Below are 27,099 nucleotides of genomic sequence, written 5' to 3' on the forward strand. Positions count from 1 at the left end.
GCCCAAAGCCACATACCTAGCAAGACCCCTTTAAATCAGGCTCCTCCCACAAACTGAGCCCTCACTATGGCTGCACCCTCCTCTCACACAATTCTCATTTATTGTCCTCAACGTCTTCCCGCCACAGGGCCCTTGCACTGCCTGTTCCCTCTGCCCAAAATGTACTTTTTGCTGACCTGCACGTAGCTGGTTCCTTCCTATTTAGGTTTCTGTTCCATTTTTGCCTCTGCAGAGAAGCCCTCCTGATCCTCTCTAAAGAATTGTTCCCTTGCCCTTCCTCGGACTCTCATGCCACTGTGTAACTTCCCTCAGGGACATCAGCCTCTAAATCTCCAAGTCCCTGGTCAACAAATACTCACTGAACGGGTAAAAGCACCAGACTGTACCAGCCCCTATCAGAGAACTAGGTGGAACTTTCCACCTGCTGAAAGTTCAGAGAACTGAAGGCATTCATTCTCCTTTCTGACTTCAGAACCCCTTTCCTGACCCCCCCCATCTCTCTTCTCCCTTTGGGGTACAAAACTAGAATCCTGGGGCCACAAGAAGGGAAGCCACATCAGCCATTTGTAGGAAAGCTACAGGGGGAACACTCAGCATCAGTCTTCTCCCCCCACCCCCTACCCCATACGTTAGGGACCCAGGAAACTGACAAGATTCCCATCATGCTCTGCAGTGCCATCACCTGTCAAACTCACAAACAGATGGAATCCCCCGCAACCGCCTGTGTGGGGGCTGCCTGAGTGATGGAGGCTGGTGGCCAGCCCACCCTTCTGGCAGAAATCCCAGCTCCAGGGAACCCTGATTTCAACCAGTCCAGACACAAGGCAGCAAGAGAGTGTGCAGCTAACCGGGGAAACCCAACAAAGAGGGGAATCCTACCTCCTCTCTCATGTTAGCCTTCGGGTTGAACTGGACTTAAAACTCTTTGAAGTAAAATATTCATACATTGTTCAAAAATGAAAATATTTTAAAAAACTATAATGAAAAGCTCCCTCTCCCTTCATCCCTCCCACCAAACCTCCAAGTATTCATTATTCTTCCTTGTGGATCCTTCCAGAGTCCTTGATGTAAACAAAGCGATTATAAACATAGGTTCTTATTTTTTTTTAATGTTTATTTATTTTTGAGACAGAGAGAGACAGAGCACGAATGGGGGAGGGTCAGAGAGAGAGGGAGACACAGAATCGAAAGCAGGCTCCAGGCTCTGAGCTGTCAGCACAGAGCCCGACGCAGGGCTCGAACTCACAGACCGCGAGATCACGACCTGAGCCGAAGTCGGCCGCTCAACCAAGTGAGCCACCCAGGCGCCCCCTTATTATTTTTAAACCAAAAAGTGTTCCATATTATATATACTGCACACTTTTCCCCCCTCCAGTCGCAAATACTCTTGTATTTGTCCACGGGAAGATATACACATGTATGTACGTGGTGTGTGTGAATGTGTGTATGCACGCATGCGTGTACACACACACGTGTACACACACACACACACACACACACACACACACACACACACACCCTCCCCAGACCAGTTATTAAGGTGTTTTCTGTAATTTTCACCCAATTCTCCTGGAAAGAGCTGTTCAGATTAGGATCAGCAGGGGTCGCCTTTCAGCCTGGGCACAAGTGGCTGGGTCACCTCCACCCCCACCCAGGTGACCAATTATGGACCTGGCTGACTGCACAAAATTCAAAGCAGGTGCCAGCTCTTTCCTTGAAATAACACTGCAGCTCCCATATCTTGGGCATCTAGCAGGTACTAGCAGAACTCTCGTTCTAGAGAGAAGGAAACAGAGAGAGGAAGTGACTAGCCCAAGGTCACACAGCCAGAAAGCGGTGTCGGCAGGATTCACATCGCCCTGTCCAGCGCGCCCCCTCGCACTGGGGACCCGGCCTCCCTCGGTCTTCAGTCTACGCCCCCCTTCACGGCGGGTGGCAGAACCCGGCACCCCGAGGTCAGAGCCCAGGGTCAAGTTCCCAGCTGGGCTGGACTGGGGCGGACAAACGCTTCCGCCGTCACTTCCCTGCGGTCAGCTCGGGGGGCCCCCCGCGGCCAGACCGCTCCGTGCGCCCAGCCTCGGGCCGGATGCGGGGCGCGCAGCCTCTGCGGGTCCCAGGAGCCCAGGCGAGCTTGAGGAAGGTCGCCGGGCTCTGCCAGCTACGCGGAGAGGTGGGCCCGCCTGAACCCACTTTACAGACGGGAGGACAAAGGCGCAGGGGGAGGCGCTCACCCGCCCGAGGTCACACGGCCGGAGAACGCCCGGCTGCCACCCAGGTCCCGTCGACTTCAAAACTTTCCGGCCCCTGCGCCTCGCGAACCCGAACGACTTTCAGGTGCGGAGCGCGCACACCGGCTGGGCGGCCCGGGCGCTCAACCCTCCCGGCCGGGACGCCCGCCCAGCCCTGCTCCCTCCCGGGTCCGCAGTCCCCAGGCCCCGGGGGCTCCCTGCCAACCCCGAGGGCGCCGAGGCTGAGCGGCCGCGGCACTTACTCAGCATCGCCGCGGAGCTCCTCGCCGCAGCCTGCAAAGTGGCCGGCGGGGACCCATTTGCAGGAGGGGGAGACTGAGGCGCAGAGAGGGCCAGCTGCCGGCCCAAGGTCACACAGCGCGGCGGCGCGGAGCCGGCCGGGCGGCAGTGGGCTGGGAGCCCCGCGCCAGCCGGCCGGCCGGCCGGCCGCCGGTCCCCGCCCGCGTCCCCGCGGATACTCACAGCCAGTCTTGCCCACGAGCTCCCGCACCTCCTCGGACGCGGAGTGGGCAGCGCCCATGGTGCCCGCGGCGGGGACCCCGGGGCGCGCGTCCCTCGCAGGCCCCGGGCTGGCGTCGGCTGCGCCGCGTTGGGTCCGGCCTCGGGTCCGGCGCGGGTCTGGACGCCGGGGACGGTTCTGAGCCGCGGGTTCCGCGTGGGGCGCGAGCGCGGCCTCTTATAGCGGCGGAGGGCGGCGCGCCGCGGTCCTAGCGCGCGCCGGCTTCGAGCGCCGCGGGGAGGAGGGCGAGCGCCCTGCCCCCGGCAAGAAACGGTGGGGAGGGGTGGAAGGGGGTGCAGGGCCTAGGAGCCCACCGGCTAAGGTTCCCCCGTCCCCCACGCAGCGGCCGGGCTCCTCGCGGCTCGGCACCACCTCCGCAGCGCCGCCGGCTTTGGAAAGAGGCAGGTGTGAACAGAGTTGGGGTGTAGGTGGGCGGGAGCAGCCCCCTGGGAGGTTCCGTGTTCACCCCCACCCCGCTTCCACCACACCCTCCCAGATCTCAGGAGGGAAACTCACCTGGGACAGTGAAGAAACACAGCCAGGGTTAACTAGCTCGATGGCGAACAGCAGTGAAGGTAACATAATAATAGTAATCCCACTTAAATGAGCACGGGGTGCTTGGCTTGGCTTTGTTCCAGGAAAAGTCCTTGGCCCCTCCCCAGCACCTTGATGAAGCGGACAAACCCCAGGCCAGAGCGGCCCATCCTAGTAACACAGCCCAGGAGCCCGGGGTGGGGGGTGGGGTTCTCAAACTTGAGGGGCAGGGGACTCCCCCTTCCCCCACCATTCTGATTGAGGCAGGCCCTGGAGGCTGCATTTCCAAAATGCCAGAGAGAATGTAATGAGGGTGGTCCCTGAGCCTCCTGGGAGAAGTTTTGCTTTAAATTGGTTTAAGGAATCGGATGCTGTGGTCAGCCTGGATGACCTGGGCTAGTCCTGCCACCTGTTTGACCCTGATTCCTTCTAGTTAAAATGGGGACGATGACAGTCAATGACAGGTCTATCAGAAGGGCCTGGCATGGGACGGACGAAGCACAAGGCAGTTGCTGTGGAATCACATCCATCTTACAAGGGAGGAACCGATTCTCAGAAAGGCCACACAGCCAGGGCAGAAATTCAAAGTCAGCATCTTCTAGGTCTCAAGGCCAGGCCATTGCGCTCCACAGTGCTTGGTGATGTGGCCGTCAATGTTCAGCACGTACTTGGTGTATGTCCCGGATGCCAGGCTCTGTGACAGTGTAGGTGCTCACAAAGACCTAGACGGGCCCACCTACAGCAGCTTCACAGGGCACTGGGGAGGGCACTGCCCATTCGTCCCAATCACAGGTCCAAAGTGAGAGTCACAGCCCTGGGGTGGGGGGAGGGGGCAGTGTCCTGCAACCAGCCAGAGCTGCGGAAAGAAGGAAAGGGACCCCCCTCCTAGGTGAAGATCCAGATGCCCGTTACCTGGAATCTGCGTTTCCAAAGCACTCTTGGGCAGTGCCGAGATAGCCAAGCTGGGGGAGTGTTGGCTGTGGGGCATCAGCTGGTCGGAGTTAACGGGACCCAGAGTTTGCATTTCAAGGCAAGAAGGAATCTAGAAATCCAGATTGGCCTCAGGACCAGGAAAGGGGTTCTAGGGCCCCTTCGGAATTACCCACAATTGCGGGACACAATTTTATTCTCATTTAAAATACCCGTTCCTAAAAAAAAAAAAAAAAAAAAAAAAAGTACCTGTTCCTGGGGCACCTGGGTGGCTCAGTCGATTGAGCACTGGACTCCTGATTCCGGCTCAGGTCATGATCTCATGGTTCGTGAGTCTGAGCCTCACATCCTCAGGCTCTGTGCTGGTAGCACAGAGCCTGCTTGGGATTTTGTGTCTCCTTCTCTCTCTGCCCCTCCCCTGCTCTCCCTCTTTCTCTCTCTCTCAACATAAATAAATAAACTTTAGGGGCACCTGGTGGTTCAGTTGGTTAAGCAGCGAAGCGTCCTACTTCGGCTCAGGTCATGATCTTATGATTTGTACATTCGAGCCCTGGAGCCCTGCGTTGGGCTCTGTGCTGACAGCTCAGAGCCTGGAGCCTGCTTTGGATTCTGTGTCTCCCTCTCTCTCTCTGTCCCTCCCCCGCTCACGCTCTGTCTCTCTCTCAAAAATAAATAAACATTAAAATTTTTTTAAAATAAGTAAACAAAGTTTGGAATAAAGTAAAATACCAGTTCCTGGAATTTTATTATATTAAATTATCCAAGGGTTAAATGATGGGGCTTTCTGCTGAAGACACAGAAAATAGCATTTTCAGGACCGCACCTCCGCCCCCTCGGCATAGCTGCTCCCAGAGCTAGAGACAGTGCAGGTGGGTGGGGAAGAAAGCTCTGGGGCAGTCGGGTGGGGGGGGGGCATGGCTCTGCTCTGCCCCTCAGTGATACCAAGAGGCCCCAGCGTGTGGGATGTCTGTCTTCACTCTATGACCTGTCTACACGGTCACCCCAAGCCCCACTGGCTCCTGTCAGCTCCTAGATGAGTCCTGGCACTTGTCCCTTCCCCTCCCTCTTCCTACAGCTGGGGCTTCCTCTTCAGATCTCAGTGTAAACATCACCTCCTCTGAGAGGCCTCCTCAAGGCCTCCCTCCGCCCTCCTGGGTCTGTTGCCAACAAGCCACCTTCAGGAGCCAGCAGGGAGCTGGAGGAGGGGGGGCCTGGGACATGATGACCAGGGGGGGGGTATTTATTCCTGACTGCAAGCCTTGGGGAGATACTCAGGAGTTCCTTGTGGCAGCAGGAAGGTGGAGAGGCCAAGGCCAAGTGTTCGTTCATTCATCCATTTCACATTTATTGAAACCCTGACGTGTTGCAACCCCTGGCTGGGTCCTGGGGCCACAAACCAGGAACAATCAGGAGTCACCCTTTGGCTCCTAAGGAACTCCTGGAGGAATGGGCAGACAGACACACAGGAGGTGACAAGGCAGAGGGGTCAAGCACGGGCTGACTTAGGCCAGGAAAGATCCGGAATGTTCAAGCCAGAATGGTTCCTGGAAAGACTCTTGTCATCCCTTAAGCCGAGCTTCGGGGAATCCAGGACTAGCCCCAGCTGCGAGCCCAAATGGGCAGGCCGGAGGCACACACTGGGTGGACAGCTGTATCTGTGAGGTGTGGGGGGCCTGGGCCTTGCCCCCCTGCTCTGGCGGTGATGCACGAACGCAGCATGGGCTCTCCCCCACACGAAGCCTGCTGCTGCCTGTTCTAGGGCGTCACGGCTTTAATTCCATCCTAGCAGTGGCTCTGGTGGCGTCAGAGCAGGAAGGAGGTCTGGAGCCTCGCGTGGGGTCTGGCTCGGCTGATTGCATCTGGAGCCCTGCAAAAGGGGCACCCCGTGTGGGGATCTTTAGGTTTGCTTTACACGGCGTGCCCTTCCGGGGGCTGGAAAACACTTCGGTCACCAGGCAACTGCCTCTCTTCTCCCCGAGGAGCTGATTAAAACGGGTGGCCGAGATTAGAATGGCTGGGAACTGTGAGTCCACAAAGGACAGCGGTGCCCAGAGACTTCAAGGATGATATTCCTGCGGCTCTCCCACCTTCCCGTTAGGGAAGGCTCCCAGACCATATGTGCGCAAGTGACTTCCCCTCCCTGGGCCTCAGTTTCCCCATCTGTAAAATGGCAATAATAATGGTGCCTTCCTCCGGGTGGCGTGAGGGCGAAACGTGGGTATTTGAAAGGGCTTAAAACAGTGCCTGACGGGGGAAGCGCTATCTAGTGGTATGCAGGTAAAGCTGGGGACGCCCTACTTTGTAGCATTTGCCCATATCCGTGGTGTAAATATTCCATCAATTTCAAGCTACCAATAGTTTGACAAGGGGCTTGCAAAATTCCTGAACGTCTGACGATTCCATCTTGCAAGCCGGTCTGAGCCCACTGCAGCACCACCACACGGTAGACCATTATTCATAGGTTCATTCGTTATTTTTTTTAAGTTTATTTATTTAGTAATCTCTACGCCCAACATGAGGCTGGAAGCCAGGACCCTGAGATCAAGAGTCGCACGCTATTCTGGCTGAGCCAGCCAGGGGCCCTCGTTCATCTGCTTTGAGTGCCAGGAATTTTTTTTTTTTAAGTTTATTTATTTTGAGAGAGACAGACACAGCTCAAGTGGAGAGGGGCAGAGAGAGAGAGAGAGAGAGAGAGAGAGAGAGAGAGAATCCCAAGCAGGCTCTGTGCTGCCAGCTATGGAGTCCAACACGAGGACTCGAACCCAAGAACTGTGGGATCATGACCTGAGCCAAAACCGAGTCAGATGCTTAACCGACTGAGCCACCCAGGTGCTCCTTAAATACTACAGTAAAGGAGCCAGTTCCTGACCTTGGAGGATCCCGGAGTCAGGAAGGAAAGAGGTATAAACAGACCATCCCAGTACAGCTAATGGATACCAGCTGCTGTGGGAGTCTGGAGGAGGGGCACCTAACACATGCCCATTTTATTGATGGGAAAACCAAGGTATTCAGAATGTATGGTAAACCAGAATCAGAATGCAGGTGTGAAGCTGGATAAATGGCAGTTCCTATCATTCATCTGTGTCGATTCCTTTTCCCTCTAATCACTTAGGGGTGCTCCCAAGGCTCCACAATGTTCTGGGAGCAAACAAAATGCCTTGATCTTCAGGCCCCTGCTCTAAGAAATTTACAGGGAATACAAGTGCCACCTGGCTTAGCCTCGGACTTAGAGAAGAGCACATCTAAACCACTTCAAACAAGTAAGGATTAGTGATGCTCCCATAAAATATGTTGAGGCGGGAAGGGAGGGGATCCCTGCAGGTGCCCACACCCACGTCTAGTCTCTAACACGGGCAGTTTTTCTCTTAAGCTCATTAAGGCTCCTGCTGGTCTCATGAATGGAATCAGAGAAGAATCATCCCCAATCTGCCCTTTTTTTCTTATGTTTATTTATTTTTGAGATAGAGAATGAGACGGAGTGCAAGCAGGGGAGGGGCAGAGAGGGAGGGAGACACAGAATCCCAAGCAGGGTCCAGGCTCCCAGCTGTCAGTGCAGAGCCCGATGCGGGGCTCAAACCCATGAACCATGAGATCATGACCTGAACTGAAGTCTGAGGCTCAATCAACTGAGCCACTCAGGCGCCCCCACCCCCAATCTGTCTTTTGAATTAAAGTTGCCCTTTTGGTTATCTTTTAAACAATCCTTTCTTGCCCGAGGCACCCTAATCTTTTAGGTGAACCTTGGGCGACAGCGTGTTCTAGCAGACAGGCATCGGATCCCCCGCAACGGCTCTGGCATTCCTGGTTATGTGCCCCAAGGGTTGCCTGCTTTACCCTCTGAACCTTGATGTCCTCATCAGTAGAAGGGGTCCACAGCCCCATCTTTCTCGAGAGGACTCAGCAAGGGGAACGGCTGACACGGAACAAGGCCTCCACACCTGGCCATTCCCTTTCTTGGGGGACAAGAGCAGGACCTTGTAGCCAGGCTGACTCTTCTGTCTCTCCATCGCTCTCCTCCCTGCAATACCCCGTGAGACAATTAAACGGAACTCGCGCTCGAACTTTGGTCTTACCTCCACTTGTTAAATCATTTGCAGTCTCGAAGAGCATTTTGCAAGCAATTGCTCCCTCTCTTCATCTCCGAGACTCCCCCCCCCCCCCCCGAGCTGGAAAATCATGTCCTCTCGACTGCCTGGGATAAGGATCCTTCCGGGTGGCCAAGTTTCCCGGATCCTTCACGCCCGCCATCCTCCCGGGCTGCCCCCAGCATCTCCAACCTAACCCGTAGCTGGAGCCCACAGCCCGGACCACAGAGGGATGCAGCTCCATGGGAGGGAGGGCCAGCTGCCTAAAAATAGGAGACAGGGGCTCTTTGGGGAGGGCGGCCTTCTCTCATTTATATAATTATAAATAGTGACCTATTGCCGGAGTTTGCAGGGGGCAGATGGAAGCCTGTCCCTGGATGGGCGTCAAACGGCCCTGTTGTCCGAGAAACAGGCTCACCGGAGAAGCAGAAAGAGGTGGCAGGGGCCCAGAATCTATTTTAACTTCGCTGTCGCCATCGATTCACATCGAGCGGCGCGGCAGGCTTTGCAGAGAGAGTCATCATCAGTGTGTGGGAGGGTCTGGTAGGACTGCTTCTCAGACCCGAATGCAGCCACCCCGTGGGGGCTCCAAATGGCACTGCTTTGATTTACTCAGGATCTGTGCTGTGTGGAGAGGCATCCTACACACTGAGCAGCAGGACTGTATGGAAGGCAGAATCACGGCCCCCAAAGGCGTCCACGTTCTTATCCCTGGAACCTGTGAGCACGCCAGCCGACCCGGAGACAGGGAGGTTATCCTGGACCATGCGGGTGGGCCCAACAGAATCACGAGGGTCTTTGCATGTGAAAGAGGAAGCCAGGAGGGGGTCAGGGTCAAGAGTGACGTCCACTAGGCATCGCTAGCTTTGGATCGGAGGAAGGGTCCGCAAGCAGAGGGGTGCAGGCGGCCTCCGGAAGCTGGAAAATGCAAGGAAACGGATCCTTCCCCAGAGGCTCCAGAAAGGAACACAGCCCTGCTGACGGCAATGGCAGCCCAGTGAGGCCCGTTCCCGACTTCTGACCTCCAGAACTGTGGGTCAAGACATTTGTGTTGCTGCCAGCCATCAAGTTTGGGGTCATCTGTTACAACAGCCTTAGGAAATTACCGGAGCGTGGGTTTGCACCTGCAAATACCCCAGTGCCGAGGGAACCAGCCTTGACCAGACTGTCTTCCCAGGGGGATGGCTCTTTAGATTCTGTGTGCATGCACATCACCTGGTGCTCTTGCTGAAATTCAGATTCCTGGGCCCCCTGCACGGTCCAGACTCAGCAGGCCGAGGAATGCATGTGAAATGAGAACTCCAGGTGATTCTGATACCGGTGGCCTTTTATTTTCGGTACTGGCTATATCGAGATGTCATCCACATACCAGACAACTCCCCGTTTAGACCATACAATTCAGCGGTTTTCGGTATCTCCAAAGAGTTGGGCAACCATCGCTATAATCAATTTTAGAACATTTGCGCTGTCCCCCAAAGAAACCCCACACCCTTAACCTGTCACCCCTCGGTCACCCATTCTCTCTGACCCCAGACAACCACCAATTACTCTCCCGTCTCTATGGATTTGCCTCTTCTGGACATTTCATGTAAGTGGAGTCTGTAATATGTGACCTTCTGTGTCTGGCTTCTTTCACTTAGCGGGATGGTTTCAAGGGTCGTCGCTTTGTGGCAGGGGGCAGCATGGCACTCCTTTTAGTTGCCGGGGAATACAGCGTTGTGCGGGTGTACCGCATTTTCTCTCTTCATCCATCCATTGAGGAACACTTGAGTATCGGCATGGCTTTCCTTAAAGAATCTCACTCAGCCACTGCAGCCGAATGACGGGGGGTTTGGCAATCTAGCATTCCCATTTTGTAGACGTGGAAACTGAGGCTCATAGGGCTCAAATCGCATGCTCAAGTTCACGTGCTCTGTAAGCGAGGCCCCGGTGGGTCCGAGACCCTGGCGCATGAACCAGTGACACGTCTTGCTGGGGTCTCCACTGAGACTCTTCTGTGACCTGCCAGCCAGGTGACAGAGCTGGCAAAAGAGGGAAGAAAATGGAAAATCCACTTCTTGCCTCTGCTGAATCAGTTGGCCATAATTTCACTGCGCTACTGAGTAACGACCCAGGCGATGCCCTTCACCGAGGGCTAAGCCCTTTATTGTATTTACCTCTGGATCCTATGACAACACGTGGGATCTGCATTCCTCACTCCTCTCCGTCCCCATTATAAGCACGAGGAACTCAGGGCTTGGAGAGTCCAAGCTCTTGGCCGCCACATGGATGGTTCTTAAATGGTTTTGTGCCTCAGCGTTACATAAAGGGCGTGGCCCAGGAATCTGCATTTTTAACGAGGGCCCCAGCTGTTTCTGATGCAGGTCACCTGGGGACCACACACACGAAGCCTTGCACCGTCCCCAAACGTCTGGGGCAGGATGCAGACATGACTGTGCTCCCACGAGACCCCTTCGGGCACTTCCCCAAATCCTTTCAGGAAAGGTGTGCGGGTTGGGGGTCCAAGACTGCGCTGGGGACTGAGACACTGGCTTCTCACATCCTCACTGTCCCCGGGCCCCTGTGGGAACAGACTCCACATTCGGGTGCAGGGAGAGAGACCCTTCCCAAAAGCCCACCTCTGTGGCTGCAAACAGGTACAGACGGTGAAGAAAACTGGGCTCTGGTACACCTTCTACCAAGACTGACTGTCCCCTCGGCTGCCTGGCCCTCAGGCAGGTCCCCACCTCCAGTGTGCTGGTAGGTGGCAGGGCAGCCATCTCGGGGACCACGAGCTGACCGGCAGGGCAGGACACGGGCTGGGATTCTGCCACCCGCTCAGTCTTAGCATCTCGCCACCTCCCACCGCCCTCTCTCCCTCCCTCCTCCCCTTCCCTCCAGGACGGCTGCTGCTGCGTGTTCAAGCAAGACCCCAGCTGAGCGCCTGGAAGGCAGGATGATAAATACACGTTGGGGTTCGGAATCGGCGCAGTCAATAATTTGGGGCTTACTTGGGAGAGGACGCAGCAGGCACCTACCATTAGGGCAGCTGGCGGCGGAGGGCGCGGGCGGGCGCGGAGGTGGGGGTAGGAGGTGGGCCCAGGGCCTCCCGCTCCCCGTGTTGACTCAGCAGAGCTCAGGGCCTGCTCCAGCTGACCGGGCGCCCTTCCCAGATGTCCACTCTGGGCTGTCTCTTAGACCTCTCCTGGGGCTGGCTGCGGAGAGCAGAGATGGGAACCAGATCCGGCTCTCCTGCCTCATGAAAAGGAAGGATGTGAGTGTGAGGGAAAGGCAGGAGGTCCTTTAGGCTGGGGAGGCTTCCTCTGTGCCTGAGACTCCAGGGGGTGGGTGGGTGGGGAAGGGACGTGGCCTGGAGGCTTCTCAGTCCCACTGGGTGTGGAGGCAGGTGCAAATCCTGGGCAGGGGTCAGCGTTTTGACCTGGCAGAGGGGCCTGCCGGGAGAAAGCCCGAAAGAGAGCCCCCTCTCTCTTCCCTCCGTCACGCTGGATGGGAGCCAAGCTGGAGGGCTCGAAGCAGAACTGAAAAAGCTCCCTGCAATTGGTTAGCTCAGTGCTCTCATTTTCCCAGGACAGGAAGCTCAGAGAGGTCAAGGTCATGCAGCAAGGACAACCCTGGCTGGGCCCAGAAGAGGCCCTGAGACTCAGAGCAGGGTGAGGGGAGGGCTGGTCCCCGGGCCATTTATGTCAGGGTCTCCTGCATTCTTGTACAGAGGTGCAGGCTCCTGGGACCTACTGGGCTGATTTTTATGTACTCTCAAATTTGGGAGCCTCTGCTGCAGAGGTTGGGGTGGGGTTGGAGATATGGTTCAAATCTTGTTTTCGGCCTCAGGCCACGACTTGCCTGGGGAACCGTTGGTCCCCATCTGTGAAATGGGTACCGGAGACTTCACATGAAGTGCTCACACCGTGCTGGCGCATGGAGGGTGCTCAGCCTCGGGCAGGTCTCTGGGCTAGCCCGGGGCCAACCAGCTGCCTGTCCTGGCTGCCTCTAGGTGGGGACTGGCAGAGGGCAGGCTCCCTGCACCAGCTGGCACGTGTGCACTGGGGGGAGTGTGCAGAGGGAAGAAGCTGTGTGCAGCTTGTGATGAGGAGGACGCTGGGGCTCATCCCCTGGGGCCAGGCTAAGCCCCACAGAAGGAGGGAGTAAGATAGGAAGGGCCAAAGAGGCCATGCCTCCTGGATCTTGTCAAGCCTGGGCCCCAAGCCCAGAGACCAAATGCTACAGGGTGAAGAGAGGGCCTGTGGATTTCCGGGGAGAGGGAGGCTGGTGCAGACAGCAACGAATCGAGCACTGCGGTGGGTCCCCGTGGGCTTGCAGGTCAACAGGAACGGAGTGTGTGTGTTGGGAAGGGTCCCGGGAGCCGGGGCATCCAGAAGGAGGCATCCCTCCCTGGGGACCTCAGTCAGGCCAGGGCACGATTCAAGGGCACAAGGGAGACAGCCCTTGGTGCGCTCAGATCCTGCAGTGTGCACTTGAGGGCTGATGAACCAGGACCTCCCCCCCCCCACCCCCCACCCCGCAGAGATGAGTGGTGAGGCCTGGCGGTTGGCTTACAGCAAAGGCCCCCTTCCCTCTGTCTCTGCCCACAAAGCACAGTAGAATGGGGCACGTTTTCATGCCACTCATGCTGAGTGTTATTTCCTGTTCAGGGAGGGGCAGCCAGAAGACTTACTGCTTCGGATTGACTTCTTCTTGACATTCAGAAGCCGAGAACAGAGTTTTCTGGAGACGCTTATCTATATATGAGCAGCAACACGGGATCGAAGTCTCTTTCGGGAGGACTCTGCAAGGGCAGGGCAGCCCTGTCTGTAGGGGATCAGGGGTGGGGCCAAGAGTCCGGATGCAGAACGAACCAGAACCGTGTTCTCCAACCGGGCCACACGTTTGAATCACCTGGGGGAGCATTTCAAGACCCTAATGCCCAGGCCACACCCCCGGCCCCAATTAAATCAGGCTGGGGTGGGAGAGGGCCGCAGTTTAACCTCCCAGATGATTCCAATACACAGGAGAGTTTGAGAAATGCTGTCTCCACCCCAAGCTGCAAGTTAGGCTCGCCTGGGGCGCTCCTAAAGCAAACAGGGGCAGGCTGCGTCCTGGGCGGGCGCAAGGAATCGGAAACTCTGGGGGTGGGGGCTCCGGGGTTGGTGGCTTTGAAGAGGCCGCCAGGGTGGGGAGTCACAAATCGCGTCAATGTGGCGGTGGCATTCCTCCGCCACCTGGTAGCACGGGTGCACACGTATCAGTATTCTCTTGGTGAGTTCTGGTAGTGTGACCTTGGACCAGCTGCTCACCAGCTGTGCTGAAAGATGTGGCTCATTAACCCCGTGTCCCAGAGACTCCAGTGGCATATCAGCCTGGAGGGCGCGTGGCCAGGGCACCAGGGACGCCCCACAGGTGGCCTCCTGTCTTTCCACTCAGGGTACATGTGGGTCCTCGGGCGGTAGGGACAATCCTGGTAAAGGGAGCGTGAGTAATCTGGGGGAGGCTGTCAGTGCGACCTTGGGTAAGTAGCTTCTCTTCTCTGGCTTCAGTGTGTCCTTTGTTAAAAAAAAAATGAAGAAGAAGAAAGAAACGAAAGAAAGAAAATCTGCCTTTATCCTTCCTTGAAGGCAAAATGTGTAGGCGAAGGCTTTGGGCTCTCTGAAAGTCAGGTGTCACGAGTTTTAAAGATGATTTGTTGGGGCACCCGGGTGGCTCGGTCGGTTAAGTGTCATAACTAACTCTTGATTTCGGCTCAGGTCGTGATCTCACGGTTTGAATTTGAGCCCCGCATCCGGCTCTGTGCTGATGGTGGGAACCTGCTGGGGATTCTCTCTCTCCCTCTCTCTCTGTCCCTCCCCCACTTGTGTCGTGTGTGTGTGTGTGTGTGTGTGTGTGTGTGTGTCTCAAAAATAAATGAATAAACTTAAAACAATTCATATTAAACAAAAAAGATGATTTATGTAGCCCCAACTGAATGTTTGAAGGCAGAACCACACCGGTGAAAGGGGGAAATTGAGGTTTGGGGGCTAGATTGTGTGGAGCCAGGGTGCAAGGTCAGAATCGTCACGTGCAGCCCCAATATCCTCGAAAATCCCCCAGGGGCCATCAAGTATGGTGCGCAGAGCTTTGCGGATAACGAATCAACTCAAACGGGCAGAGCCTGAAAACAGCAAGACATCATTTGAAACAGTGTTTTGAGTTTTGTTTAAACTGTTCCCTTCTCCTTTCTCTCCCCCTAGCCCTCCCAACTCCTCCAAAACCTCCACTAGGAGCTCACAGCTCCTGGCGGGGGGGGGGGGGGGGGGGGGCACCACAATTTAGCCTTGGGAGGACTTCATCTCTGTACTCTAGCCCCAGAATTTATTTTGACTTCAGAAAAAGTCAGGGGTCACCCTGCTGGCGCTCTGAGCAAGTTCCAAACTCAGTGTGCATTGAGAAGTGTCTGGTGTGGTGGGCAGGGGTGGGGGACCGGGGTCTGCTCCCGTTAGAAGCCCCCCCACTGAGGGATGGAGAGGCAGGGGTGAGCAGGATGATGGCACCTATGTTCCAAATCCCAGGACCTGGCCTGTGCCCTCCCCTGCTGACTTCTGCTCCAACAGCAGGGTGGTCAAACAGCAGGACGGTGAGGAAGGGGGGAAGTGACACATTAGGAACCCGCAGACTGGGGCGCCTGGGTGGCTCAGTGGGTTAAGTGTCTGACTTCGGCTCAGGACATGATCTCACAGTTTGTGGGTTCAAGTCCTGCGTCGGGCTCTGAGCTGACAGCTCGGAGCTCGGAGCCCGGAGCCTGCTTCGGATTCTGTGTCTCCCTCCCTCTCTCTCTCTGCCCCTCCCCCACTCATTCCCTCTGTCTCTCTAATAAATAAACATTAAAAATTTTAAAAAAAGAAAAGGAACTCGCAGACCGATGGAAACCCTGCTTGTCCCGGGATCACCAGACCCCTTCCTGTCCCTTCGTCACGCCCTCTCTGGAGGGACGGTGGAGCCCTCCTGGGCAGATGTTGCAAAGCTGGAGGAAACCACGGCCCCGCCCCCAAGCTGCTGCTGTGCTCTGATGTCACCAGAAAGCCTCTCCCGTCAGCTATTCTTAGTCTGGAGAACACACCTCCGCCTGTTAGAAGTTTCTAGACTTCAGGCTCTTTATAAATAACTTAGAAACTTGTAGTGTGCCACCGGCTTAAGCACTTGCTTCTTCTATGCAGGATGTTCAGAGAATCTGGAAGCTGGGGCACCTGCTCCCTCCCCGGCGAACCTTGTAAATACTGTTCCTCTATCCGGAAGGCTGGCTTCCACTTCCATGCAGCCCTCCTGGAACTAGACCTCATCAGTACCAGCAGCTACCCAGGGAGTGGGTCGTGTACGGTGCTGGGCGCTAAGTGAGCGTTGAGGGATGTCGGAGGCAGTTCTGGTCGGGCCGAGGACCCGGGTTCAAATCCGGACCCCGCCCCTCACGGGTCAGGTGATCTCGAGAAGCCACTTTGCTGCTCTTTGCCTCCGTGTCTGCATCTGTGAAACCAGGACACGGGCTGTTGTGCAGGTGACAGGAATCAAAACACGGCACACACACACACAGCGTGCTTGGGGTGGCACAGGGGAGCTCTCTGAGGGCCCGTGTTGCTCCTGGGGTGAACGAGAAAGTGCTTTCAGAGGAGGGACTGTTCTCTCTGTTCACCCACAGGAAACAGAGACCCCGGCCTGCAGGTTAAACGACTTGCCCACACTTGCTCAATTAGTATCAGAAGTCGAATTTGAACCTGGGTCTCTGCCGCCAGAAGCACACAATTATGAAGTGCTGTTGCCCCCTAGGGCATGAGGAGGAATCAGAACCAAGTCTAGTGTGTGGGGGTGGGGTGGGGCGGGGGGACTCCCCATCTCTCCGAACCTGAGGGAACCATCCCTCTCCACCGTCTGTTTCTTTTCCCTTGAGACCTTGGGCAACTCAGTGCCCCTCACTGAGCCTCAGTTTCTCCATCTATAGAATGGGTTTATAATAAAAGCATCCACTCTGCAGAGGAGCATGAGGACTTTGAAAGGGGGGGCGCCCTCTTCGGCGTCCTGGATAGAGCAGACACCCCCCACCCCCACCCTCCCGCAAGACCAACTGACCTCCAAGATGCGCCAAGGTTGGAACGTTCCCGTCTTCCTCCGCACGTCCCTAGAGCCCTGGGCACCGATCCCGGGCGACTCGCATCGGTCGATTGTGTGCGTAAATACCTCCCTCGATGGACACGAAGGTTCTGCTGATGTCCTCGCCAGGGAGCAGGTGCCCAGGAGGATCGGAGCAAGGCTACTTCTCCAGCTGCCTCCCCTCACCACCCCCCTCCCTCCCTGGGGCGTTACGTACTAGCTCACTTTGCGTGGTGAAACACCATCTGGAGACTTTATCCAGGCGTTTCCCACATTTTTCCATGTTTGTGATGGAGCACCGCACGGGGTAGAATTCACGGCAAAGGCCAGTGCCTCTTGCTGGCGGCAGGAGGGAGTCGGGCATAGAGCAGAGTGACAGGACCCAAGGGGAGGGGAGCAGCCCCTTCCCCAGCCCCCTCCAGGCTGGCCGGCTCACTGAGCCCTTGCTCTGCGCATTCCAGGCTTACCAGTCCCGTGCTACCACCAGACGATGGAAGAGGGGGGCTCAGCAGGGACGAAGGCTGCTCACGAGGTGTGGGCCACGAAACCGTGTGGCCAGCTGCTGTTTCACTTATCAGACTCGAATGAGTTCCCCTCACCTCTCGAGCTTTCCTTCTCTTGGAGGCTCGTTCTCCAAAGACCGGTTGTCAGTTCTCCTTTCTGGAAAATCCTTCTCTGCTGTCCCTGACTCCCACCACGCACTTCCTTCTCTGGAAATCTACAGGAGTAAGAGCCAGGAGGAGCCTGGGGTGCGCAATCATCAGGGCCGCAGGGTGCAGCATCAGCAGGGTGCGATGAAAGTTCTCAGCAGGAGTCGTGACCCTGGCAGGTGCGAAGAATTCAGTGCAGGAGGAAAGCCGTGCAGACGGCACAGTTCGGCAGCTCTGAAGAAAAAACGGGGGCTGGAGATTCAAGGGGGGGGTCAATTAGGGTATCTGCCATCGGACCCAGGGAATCTAGGCTTTGAGACCACAGCCCCACATGGAGAGTGAAGGGGACCCGGAATCTTCCATTGGCATAGTGACTACAATTAAGATTCAGCTGAGGTCCCTGGAAAAATCAATTCCTTCCTCCTGGCCAAAGAGCAGTTTGCAGACTTCTGTACTTCCCGGGAGCATCAGCTTGCTTGGGATTGCACGGCGCTTTTCTTAGGACTTTACTCCCCAGACGGGTTGTACTATTTAGTACGGAGATGAAAAACTAAAGCAAAGCCATAGTTCTTGGTCTTTATTTTCATCCTATCTTATAATGGAAAGCAACCTACGTATATTTTGTATTTTCAGTGCTTAACACATGGAAGAGAATTTGGCATCCTCAAACAGGAAGGCTTTGTGGTTCCCATTTTAAATGTACGGAGTCGTCAGTATGGCCAGATCTTCTTTCCTAAATGTGGCGAAACACACATGAACACAAAACTGACCTGCTTAACCCCTTTTAAGCGCACGTTTCGGTGGCGTGAAGCACATTCACATTGTATCGAGGCAGATTCTTAATTTGAAAGTTGTAAGTTTGCAGAGAGGATGTTACTGTTGAAGAGAACGGAGATTTGCCACATTCAAAAGTTCAACTTAGTGGATGTATAAGAATTCATGAGGGCCATCTGGGTGGCTAAGTCAGTTGAGCATCTGACTCTTGGTTCCAGCTCAGGTCATGATCTCGGGGTCGTGGGATTGAGCCCTGCTTGGGATTCTCTCTCTCTCCCTCTGCCCCTCTCCCCGACTTGTGCTCTATTTCTCTCTCTAAAATTAAAAAAAAAATTTTTTTTTAATTCATGAAGTACTTGGAAGGTTTTGAAAAGTGCTTAAGAAATCAAATATATTAAATTCATGAGTGCACTTAAAGTATTTAAGGGGAATTATTTTTTTTTTAAAAGAAGTGATTGTAAAATGCAGTCAATTTTATAAACAAAATGGATTCATAAATTCAACACAAAATCTTAGGGAAGAACTGTGTTTTGAATTTGTGTTTGTAAGAAATAGAATATTAATTGGAAAAAAACAACACAGAGGTCCCGAACCCCCTTTCACAAAAGGCTTTCAAGACAGCAAGTTGACAAAGAGTGTTCCCAGCCTTCAAACCATTTGTGCGTAAGAGCTCACTGTTCAGCAGTTCCCAAACTTGAGTGTGCATCACAAGCCCTTGGGGGGCGGCTTGTTCGCAAACAGATCTTGGGCTCCAGCCCCAGAGTTCCTGATCCAGTGGGTCTGGTGCCCAAGAGCCTGTGTTTCGTTTCTTTTTTCTCTTCTCTTCTCTTTTTTTTTTCAAGATTTTATCTTTAAGCAATCTCTACACCCAGCGTGGGGCTCAAACTCACAACCCTGAGATCAAGAGTTGCACACTCTTCTGAATGAGCCAGCCAGGCACCCCAGAGCCTGTATTTCTAACAAGTTCCCAGGTGATGCTGATGTAGCTGGTCCAGGGACCAGACTTTGAAACCCAGGGTGTTAGGTCCACACAACGTACCCAGAGAGGCCAGGTGGTGGTTTTGTTTTTTGTTTTGTTTTGTTTTGAAGTAAGCTCGAAGCCCATCACGGGGCTTGAACTCATGATCGTGAGATCAAGTCGCGTGCTCTACGGACTAAGCCAGCCAGGCGCCCCCCATTTACTATGAACGATCAAGGGCTGGCTATGAGGGCAATACTTATGTACTGCCCACAAGTGGCCACGCCCAAAGCCCCTGGTCTCAGGGTCTTTCTCCAGGAAGGTGAGGGAGGTGATGGTGCCTAGTGACCGAAGACAGTGAGGACACCTTATATGCGCTGTTCCCCCAGCCTCGGCTTGCAGGGACGTGGGATTCCTTCCTGTCCGCGGAATGCCTAGCGAACGCAAAGGCAGAGCAGAGATGCTGGCCTGGTGGGAAGCGCCAGCCCCAGGGCAGGACGGGGGGCTGAGCAGACCAGCCGCACACAGGGGCGGCTGAGGAGCCAGGGACACGGGGCGTGAGTGGCCACCTGGCCGAGTGCCTGCCGCGGAGAACCCCGAGAGACGTAACCACCAGCTCATCGTCCGAGGAAAGAGTCCCTTTGAAGGTCGCCTGGTGACTTTTCAAATGTGGGCTGTCAGATTAGGGACTCCTGCTCTTGGGGTGCGGCCGCCGTCCCGATGGGGAGGTGGACATTCCCACGCCTGTTCCAGTTCCCTCAGAAGAGAGCCCTGGAGTTTTCTTCCCTGGCTGTTCTTGTGGGAGAATGTTCTGCCACCTCCCCCATGGCTCGCGCCATACTTTGTTCAGCTAGTTCTTGGATCGAAACGCAGAGGGATTACGTGAGTTGGGCTTCTCTAAGACTGACATGAGGAGACAGATGGCTCTCCCCAGCTGGGGCTCCTCAGGCCCCTGTCTCCCTGGTATCTACAGGGAACTTCTCCTCAGGGATTCTGCACATTTGGTTGGAAAGTGAACAGGGAGACATTCAAGATTGTGTAGCCACAGTAGGAGGAAACATATTAAGCTGCCTTCTCTTTGTACCAATGAGCATTTATGTATATAATAAGAATGATGCGTTATTTCGGTTATTTAGGACCTGTTAAGGCTCTAAGTAAAGAATACTTGTTTGGTGTAAACATCACAGGCAGATATTATCTCTCTTATTAAGAAGCTGGAGATGAGCATTTCCAGGGTTGGTACAGACGCTGAGCAAAGTTGGGGCCCTGGGCTGGCATTTCTGCAATCCTTTGGGCTCTCCCCTCATGGCTGTAATGTGGCTGCAGCAGCTCCAGACATCACATCCTCTCAAAATATAGGTATTCGGATCAGGATGGGAGGAGAGGCAGAAAGGAAAGGCTTCTCCTCTCATCAGGGAGCGAAATCTTACCAATATCTCTGTGCAGATGCATTGTGTGTCAGGCTGAGTCCCACACCCTCTCCCAGACCAATCACTGGCAAACTTGGCTTTAACCACTTGTAGTTAGTTCATATCTAACTGGGAGAGCTAGGTACCTTGCTGCCAGAACAAAGTTTGGGTTCTTTTTGTAAGAATGAAGGAGAACTAGCTATGGAACAGGCAACCAAGATGGAGTAAGCTGTCCCTGGGGTCCTGCTAGATCCCTGGCTTCATGTGATATACTTTTCACCAACCGCCAACTATCTCCTGAGTGCCTCGTACCCCCTTGGCATGGTGCTAAGCACATGAAGATAATCTGGGGACAGAAGGGACTAGAAGCGGTCCCACTGACTAAGCATGCATTATTGCAGGTGTCGACAAAGCATGGCTGACCCCCGGTTTTGCAAAGAAAGTTTTATTGGAACACGGCCATGCCTGTTTGTTTAGGTCTCTGGCTGTTTCCCTCGTACCACAGCAGAGCTGAGCAGTTGCAACAGAGACCATCACGCCTGCAAAGCCTGTATTATTTACTATCCGGCCCTTCCTTTACAGAAGACATTTGTCAGTCTGGGCCTTGCCGTGCTACCCGTCATTATTGACAATTCGGAGGACTGCCTGCCCTCTGGGAAGATGACACGCGCAAAAGGAGAAAACAATAGACATGACCCATCACTCGAGTCTATGTGTCTGGAAAGGTGTGGGGGCAACTCATGGAATGGATGGCTTCTTCCTTTTTCCTTCTCAAAGGATCTTTTCAGGGTGGCTCCGTGGGTTGAGCGTCCGACTTTGGCTCAGGTCATGATCTCACGGTTTGCGGGTTCGAGCCCCGCGTCGGGTTCTGTGCTGACAGCCCAGGTGTGTTCCAAATCCACGCAAACAGACGCAGCAATGAGCGGCCAAAGCCTCGCAGTAGGGCCTCCTGGACCCCATGTGTCACTGGGGCACAAGGGGTGGCAGTGTCTTCATCTAAAATGAAATGAGGATACAGGGCCCCCAGGTGTCTCAGTCGGTGAAGCGTCCGACTTCGACTCAGGTCATGATCTCACTGTTCCCGGGTTCAAGCCACTTGTCGGGCTCTGTGCTGACAGCTGGGAGCCTGGAGCCTGCTTCGGATTCTGCGTCTCCCTCTCTCTCTGCCCCTCCTCTGCTCGCACTCTGTCTCTCTCCTTCAAAAATAAATAAGAATATTAAGAAGAATTTTTTTAATGAAATGAGGACAGAGAGATGGCACACCCAGGCAAGCGGGTGGCCCCGCAGAGGCATCCGGAAGCAGATCGTGGGGAGAAGTTACGGTCAGGAGGTGGAGTGGGGCCCAACAAAGTCCTCCCGGCCTTCGATCTGTGAGGCTCCGCCAGAGAAATGACAGAAGGAGTTAAAAACAAGCTGGGAACAGATCTGGTTTTCTTCTGAGTCACCCAGGGAGGGAAAATGGAAAATTCCCAGTCTCCCTCTCTCTCCTTCCCAAATGGGAACACGGGTTCCCGGGAGGGGACGGCGTAGCCTGGGGTGTGAGACCAGCTGGCAGGACACCGGGGCCATCTTGCGTGGTGGCTCGCTCCTTTCTGGCTCTCTGGGTGCTCCCTGCTCAGCACAGTCTTCCCTTGCCAGGTCGCGGGGTGCCAGGAGCCCAATGAGATGGTAAGGTTAGTGCTGCTGATGGTTTTGGGCCGCTGCCTGATGGGGGTGACTCATGCCGAATGTACCTTGCCTGGACAGTGACGTAGCAGAGTCCATCACGGCCAGAGGAAACTACAAAGCCGGTGCCCCAGATCTCCTGGCCTGCCCTCACCACAGAACCATCTGTTTGTCTCTATGACCACATGCACAACACTGCTAGGAGACCTCTGCCTCCCTGCTCTGTGGCTTACCTGGGGATGGCGGCTCCACATGTCACAACCTGAGCCCCTGAGACCCGGAATCAGCCCTTCTGTTGTGCAGGGGTACGTCCACCCCCAGCCCCCAGAGGAGGCTGAAACCAGGCTGGATGGTAAACAATGCCCCGACAGTTTCAGTGGAAAACTACAAGCAAAGGAAGGTGGAAGGCCTGACACACGTAGAGGGAATCTTAGCCGACGATAAATAACACACCCATAGACATAGAGCAGGAGTTACCATCCTGAGAAACCAAGAGATCAACAGGTGGTCCTCCGAACGCCTTTGGATGGCAGCTTCTAATCCCCGCCTGGAAAGGCAAAACGATGATGTGCACAAGAGTAAGTCAAGCTTTGGCACAGGTCATAAGGCATGCCCTGAGTCTACCCCTGGGACTTCAACTAACTCACCCGAACTACACTCTCGGACATTTTGTCACAATTTCACAGACACCTGTAGGTACTTTTATACAAGAGGTTGCCTTGTTCTACTCTATTCTGGCACAGAATCAAGGCTCCGAGGAGTGTGAGCTTGGACAGTATGGGATGTTTGTGCTTTTGGGGCAGAGTATCTGTTGTGGGAAGGTAAAGGGACTTCAGTTAATGTTCTAGAAGCATTTTCCTGCCACAGTGTCAGCCGCTGTGGATACAGATGGGAATAAGTGTGAATGCTGACATTGGGAGCTCACGGTTTTACATCCCACTGAGGTCTCGCCCCGCCCCTGCTGCCCCAGCAGAAGGGAAGTCGGCTTCACGGCCCAGTGGCATGAAACATGCCAGCCAGACTGGGGTGAATGAGCCCCTGCTTCTCAGAGCCACGTGTGGTCTAAACAGCCAAGGCAGCACACAACTCGGGCCACTGTGAGTCTAAATCACCCCCACACTGAACCAGGTTATTCCGGGTGTGAGAGGAGAGTCCCATTTGGTTCTAAACCTCTGCTGACTGTGTCTTCCACATCATGAGGTCCAGGCCCTAAAGGCAGATGAACAGACTGGCGGAAATGGAGGAGGACGGCGGCCCTGTGCCCAGCCGCCCACGCCAAGCACTAACGGAGAAGCCGGTTGCAAGCGTGCAAAACTGGAGGTTTCGGGAACAGTATCCGCTTTGACCAAGGGACTTGGATGAGCCCCAGCCCGTGGTATCTCCAGTCCTGACAAGACTCTGGGCTGGACCTCTCCAGATGAATGCTTTCAAGTCTGCATTTGTGGAAGAACATCTCTGTCATCCAGGGCTCAGAAAAACAACCCCCCCCTCCCACCCAGCCTGGGAGGGGAGAAGTGGAGGGCGTTGGGTTAAGTAAGCATTTGAAGACAGGGGCTCGTAGAAGATGTAACTGGAAACGGCTGTTGGTGGAGCCCTACCCACGGCCAAGCATCCAGCCTGGGCCAAGAAGGGTAGATGCTTAAGGCCCAGGAGGGGTAAGAGGCAAGAATGCGAACGTTTCGATGCATCAGCACATCACTGGCTCATTCACACGATGGGCAGGCTCAGAAGAAGAGAGGCCATTAGGTTCTCTGTGTCTGCAAATTGAATTGCTGAGAACCAGACCCAGAAATAAAGCACAGCCCCCAGACCGACCTTGGATGGATTATTTTCTTATACCTCAGCCCAAATCATTATTCTTAGAGCCAGTGCAGTCAATGGAATTAGGGTCTTCTTAGGTTGAGTTTGGATGGGTTATTTTCTTAAAAAAAATTTTTTTTTAACGTTTATGGATTTTTGAGAGAGAGAGAGAGAGAGAGAGAGAGCGTGAGCAAGGAAGGGGCAGAGACAGGGACAAACAGAATCCGAAGCAGGCTCCAGGCTCTGAGCTGTCAGCACAGAGCCTGACACGGAGTTCAATCTCACAAATCTTGAGATCATGACCTGAGCTGAAATCAAGAGTCCGATGCTTAACTGAGCCATCCAGGCGCCACCCTCCCAATGCCCTAACTTAAAATAAAACTATTTGTTTTTAAGAGAGAGAGAAAGAGAGAGTGAGCAGGTGAGGGGCAGAGAGAGAGGGAGACACAGAATTTGAAGCAGGCTCCAGGCTCCGAGCTGTCAGCACAGAGCCCGACGTGGGGCTCGAACTCACAAACTGTGCGATCGTGACCTGAGCGGAAGCTGGACGCTTAACTGACTGAGCCACCCAGGTGCCCCTAGATGGGTTATTTTCTTATACCTGGGCCCAAATCATTGTTCTTAGAGCCAATGCAGTCAATGGAATTAGGGTCTTCAGGGTACCTAATTAAGGAAGAAAGTCGCAAGGTCGCGTATGGGCCTTTATGAGAGAACTCTGCTACCTTGAGTTCTGCAGAGCTTCTGGGCAGACAGTGCTAAATGTGGGGGCTCCCGCTAAGCCTTGACTGGAAAATGTAAGCAACCCATCCCTTTGTGGGCAGAAGGGGGGGACCACATATCTCTGCTAAATTAGCAAACGTTTTAAAAAAAAACCAACCCTGTTTCTGCTGAATTTTATGCCCCTCGTCAAGGAACATCTCAGAGCCGAAGCTTACCTGAAACCACAGGTCTCTTGTTGTCAGGACGCCACAGGCTCACCTCGGGCAAACAGACTTCCTGGTGAGTGATTTTCAACAGCTTCTCTTGAACAACTTCTACCCACGGGGCCAGGTGCTCCCCAGGGTGCTCCAGGGAAATCACAAGTGGTGTAAGATTCTGTGGGAACACTGGTTGGTCCTCAACACCCAGTCTCATTATACTGAGGATGCAACTTTCTTACGTATGCACGGCACTGTGGTTGGGGAGCAAAGCATCCTCGTTCTTAGGAGAGAGACACCAAAGAATTTAGGGAGAAGTCTCAGGTTGTCTGAGACACTTTCACATGGGTCAGGGGGGAAAACGTATAGAGAGAAGGGAAATAAAGAAAATATAGTAAATGTTGAACCTTGGTGCAGGGTATGTGGGTTTCTATTACCCTTTTCAACTTTTTAAAAAAGTTTATTTATTTTTTAGTAATGTCTATACCCAACATGGGGCTCGAATTCACCACCCCAATATCAAGAGTTGCATGCTTCTGACTAAGCCAGCCAGGTGCCCTGACCCTCTTTCAACTTTTGATGTTGCTTCTGGTAGACTTCTTTTTAAAGAAAATAGTCAAGCAGATTGTACAGTAGGGTCAGTAACCTACAGCCTGTGGGCCTTCCCCAGCCCATGCCTGTTTTTGTCAATAAAGTTTTATTGGCACAAAGCCACACTCACTCATTGACCTATTGCCTATGGCTGTTTTCCTGGTACAAGGGCAGGCCTGAGTAATCGTGTGGCCTGAAATTTCAGCCAAAAATACTTACTCTCTGGCCCTTTCCAGGAGAAGTCGGCGACCCCTGCTTGAGGAGAAATCATATTTTAGGTTACGGTTACACAAGATGAGTTAAGTTCCAGAGATCAGTTACACTTCCATAAAGCCAGAGGGGAAAAAAGCAACTGCCTATAAAAAGTCTTCGCAGGTTTTGGGGCGCCTGGGTGGCTCAGTCAGTTAGGCGTCCGACTTTGGCTCGGGTCATGATCTCGCGGTCTGTGGGTTCGAGCCCCACGTCAGGCTCTGACAGCCCAGAGCCTGGAGCCTGCTTTGGATTCTGTGTCTCCCTCTCTCTCTCTGCCCCTCCCCTGCTCATGCTCTGTCTTTCTATCTCTCTCTCTCTTTCAGAAATAAGTGAACATTTAAAAAATTTAAAAAAGTCTTTGCAGGTTTTGAATAAGATTTCCCCAAACTTCAAGAGGACAAATTTCCCAGACAATAAGGGATAAATAATGCTTTCTCATCCTCTGTCACAGTGAGTGTGAGGGAAATAAGAGACTGCGGAAGCTGGCGGGGAGGTTGCCACGGCAGTTAGCAAGGGAGAAATTTAACAAGGTTTTGAATGCCAAATAGTAAGGGATGATGTTATTAGCAAGTGTCCCTGCAGGACAAGAAAACCCTCAGAGGAAGCAATTTGGGGGCAATAGAAACTCCTCCGCAGTCAAGTCCAAAGGCTCAGGCTTGAGTACCTGATCTGAGCCACCCGCCAGACGAAGGCACCTATACCCTCCACGGGCCTCATTATTTCTCTTTGTAAAATGTCAGGAACAATGGTCTAGCAGAGGCCTTTAGCTTTCAAATTTCCTAATCTCCTGGGAGTAGTTTCATACAAAGGTAGCCATTACCCAGAAAGTCTTACAACTGCACTTTCTTTCATCTCATTTTTTTTTTTTAAGTAGGCTCCACGCCCAAGGTAGGGCTTGAACTCACAGCCCTGGGATCCAGAGTCTGATGTACCACTGACTGAGCCAGCCACGCGCCCCGTTTTCATCCCATTTTTAGAAGAGGCAAGTCAGGGCAAAGACCGGGTAACAGGGATCCCAAAAGTTCTTTAGAATATACGGGTTAGCAGTTGCAGATGGCAGAAACGGCACTTCTCCGGGCAGAGCTCCTGGCACAAAGGTGGGTGCCATGAAGACACTCAAGACACCAGGGGTGGACCAGCTAGAAGACGGAGACAGAGGCTCTTCCCAGTGCCACCTCCCAGAGAGGGACGACAGTGGGGCGACACTGTCCCCGAAGGGCAAATGGTTGTTGGGGAGGATGAAAAGCCGTTACTCTCCGGACGTATAAAGCACAGGTGTCCAGGGGCGCCTGGGTGGCTCAGTCGGTTAAGCGTCCGACTTCAGCTCAGGTCACGATCTCACGATCTGGGAGTTCGAGCCCCGCATCGGGCTCTGGGCTGATGGCTCAGAGCCTGGAGCCTGCTTCCGATTCTGTGTCTCCCTCTCTCTCTGCCCCTCCCCCGTTCTGCTCTGTCTCTGTCTCAAAAATAAATAAACGTTAAAAAATTTTAAAGCACAGGTGTCCATATGGTGCATAAGCAGACTAAACATCGCATTCAGGGCTCATGGCAGGTCTCTTCCCAAGAGTCCAAAAGTGGAAACAACCCAAAGGTCCATTAATAGCCGAATGGATAAACAAAATGTGGCGCGTCCACACAACGGAATATCATTCGGCCTTAGGACTGGAACACTGATTC

At 54.0% G+C, this 27,099-nt stretch overlaps 1 protein-coding gene and 1 long non-coding RNA gene across 3 annotated transcripts in view; both read right to left on the reverse strand.

Annotated features, from left to right (window-relative positions):
- The window catches only part of TESC (tescalcin), a 52,357-nt gene extending 49,368 nt beyond the window's left edge, over nt 1-2,989 (reverse strand). Inside the window, exon 1 of one of the 2 annotated variants that reach the window (XM_053902085.1) lies at nt 2,712-2,989. In XM_053902085.1, coding sequence (XP_053758060.1) covers nt 2,712-2,769 — 58 coding nt within the window. In that variant the 5' untranslated portion in view covers nt 2,770-2,989. The remainder of the gene's footprint in view (nt 1-2,711) is intronic. The other variant, XM_019467336.2, reaches the window with a different exon arrangement.
- A 17,637-nt stretch (nt 2,990-20,626) lies between these two features.
- Nucleotides 20,627-24,705, reverse strand: LOC128777001 (uncharacterized). Its single transcript, XR_008422134.1, has 2 exons — nt 24,598-24,705; nt 20,627-21,393 (listed from the first exon to the last, which is right to left on the reverse strand). It is a non-coding gene; the product is annotated as an uncharacterized LOC128777001 (long non-coding RNA).
- Nucleotides 24,706-27,099: the final 2,394 nt, after the last annotated feature.

The sequence above is a fragment of the Panthera pardus genome, unplaced genomic scaffold, assembly GCF_024362965.1.
Source record: "Panthera pardus isolate Hobbes unplaced genomic scaffold, ASM2436296v1 HiC_scaffold_15, whole genome shotgun sequence".
NCBI classification, from domain to species: domain Eukaryota; kingdom Metazoa; phylum Chordata; class Mammalia; order Carnivora; family Felidae; genus Panthera; species Panthera pardus.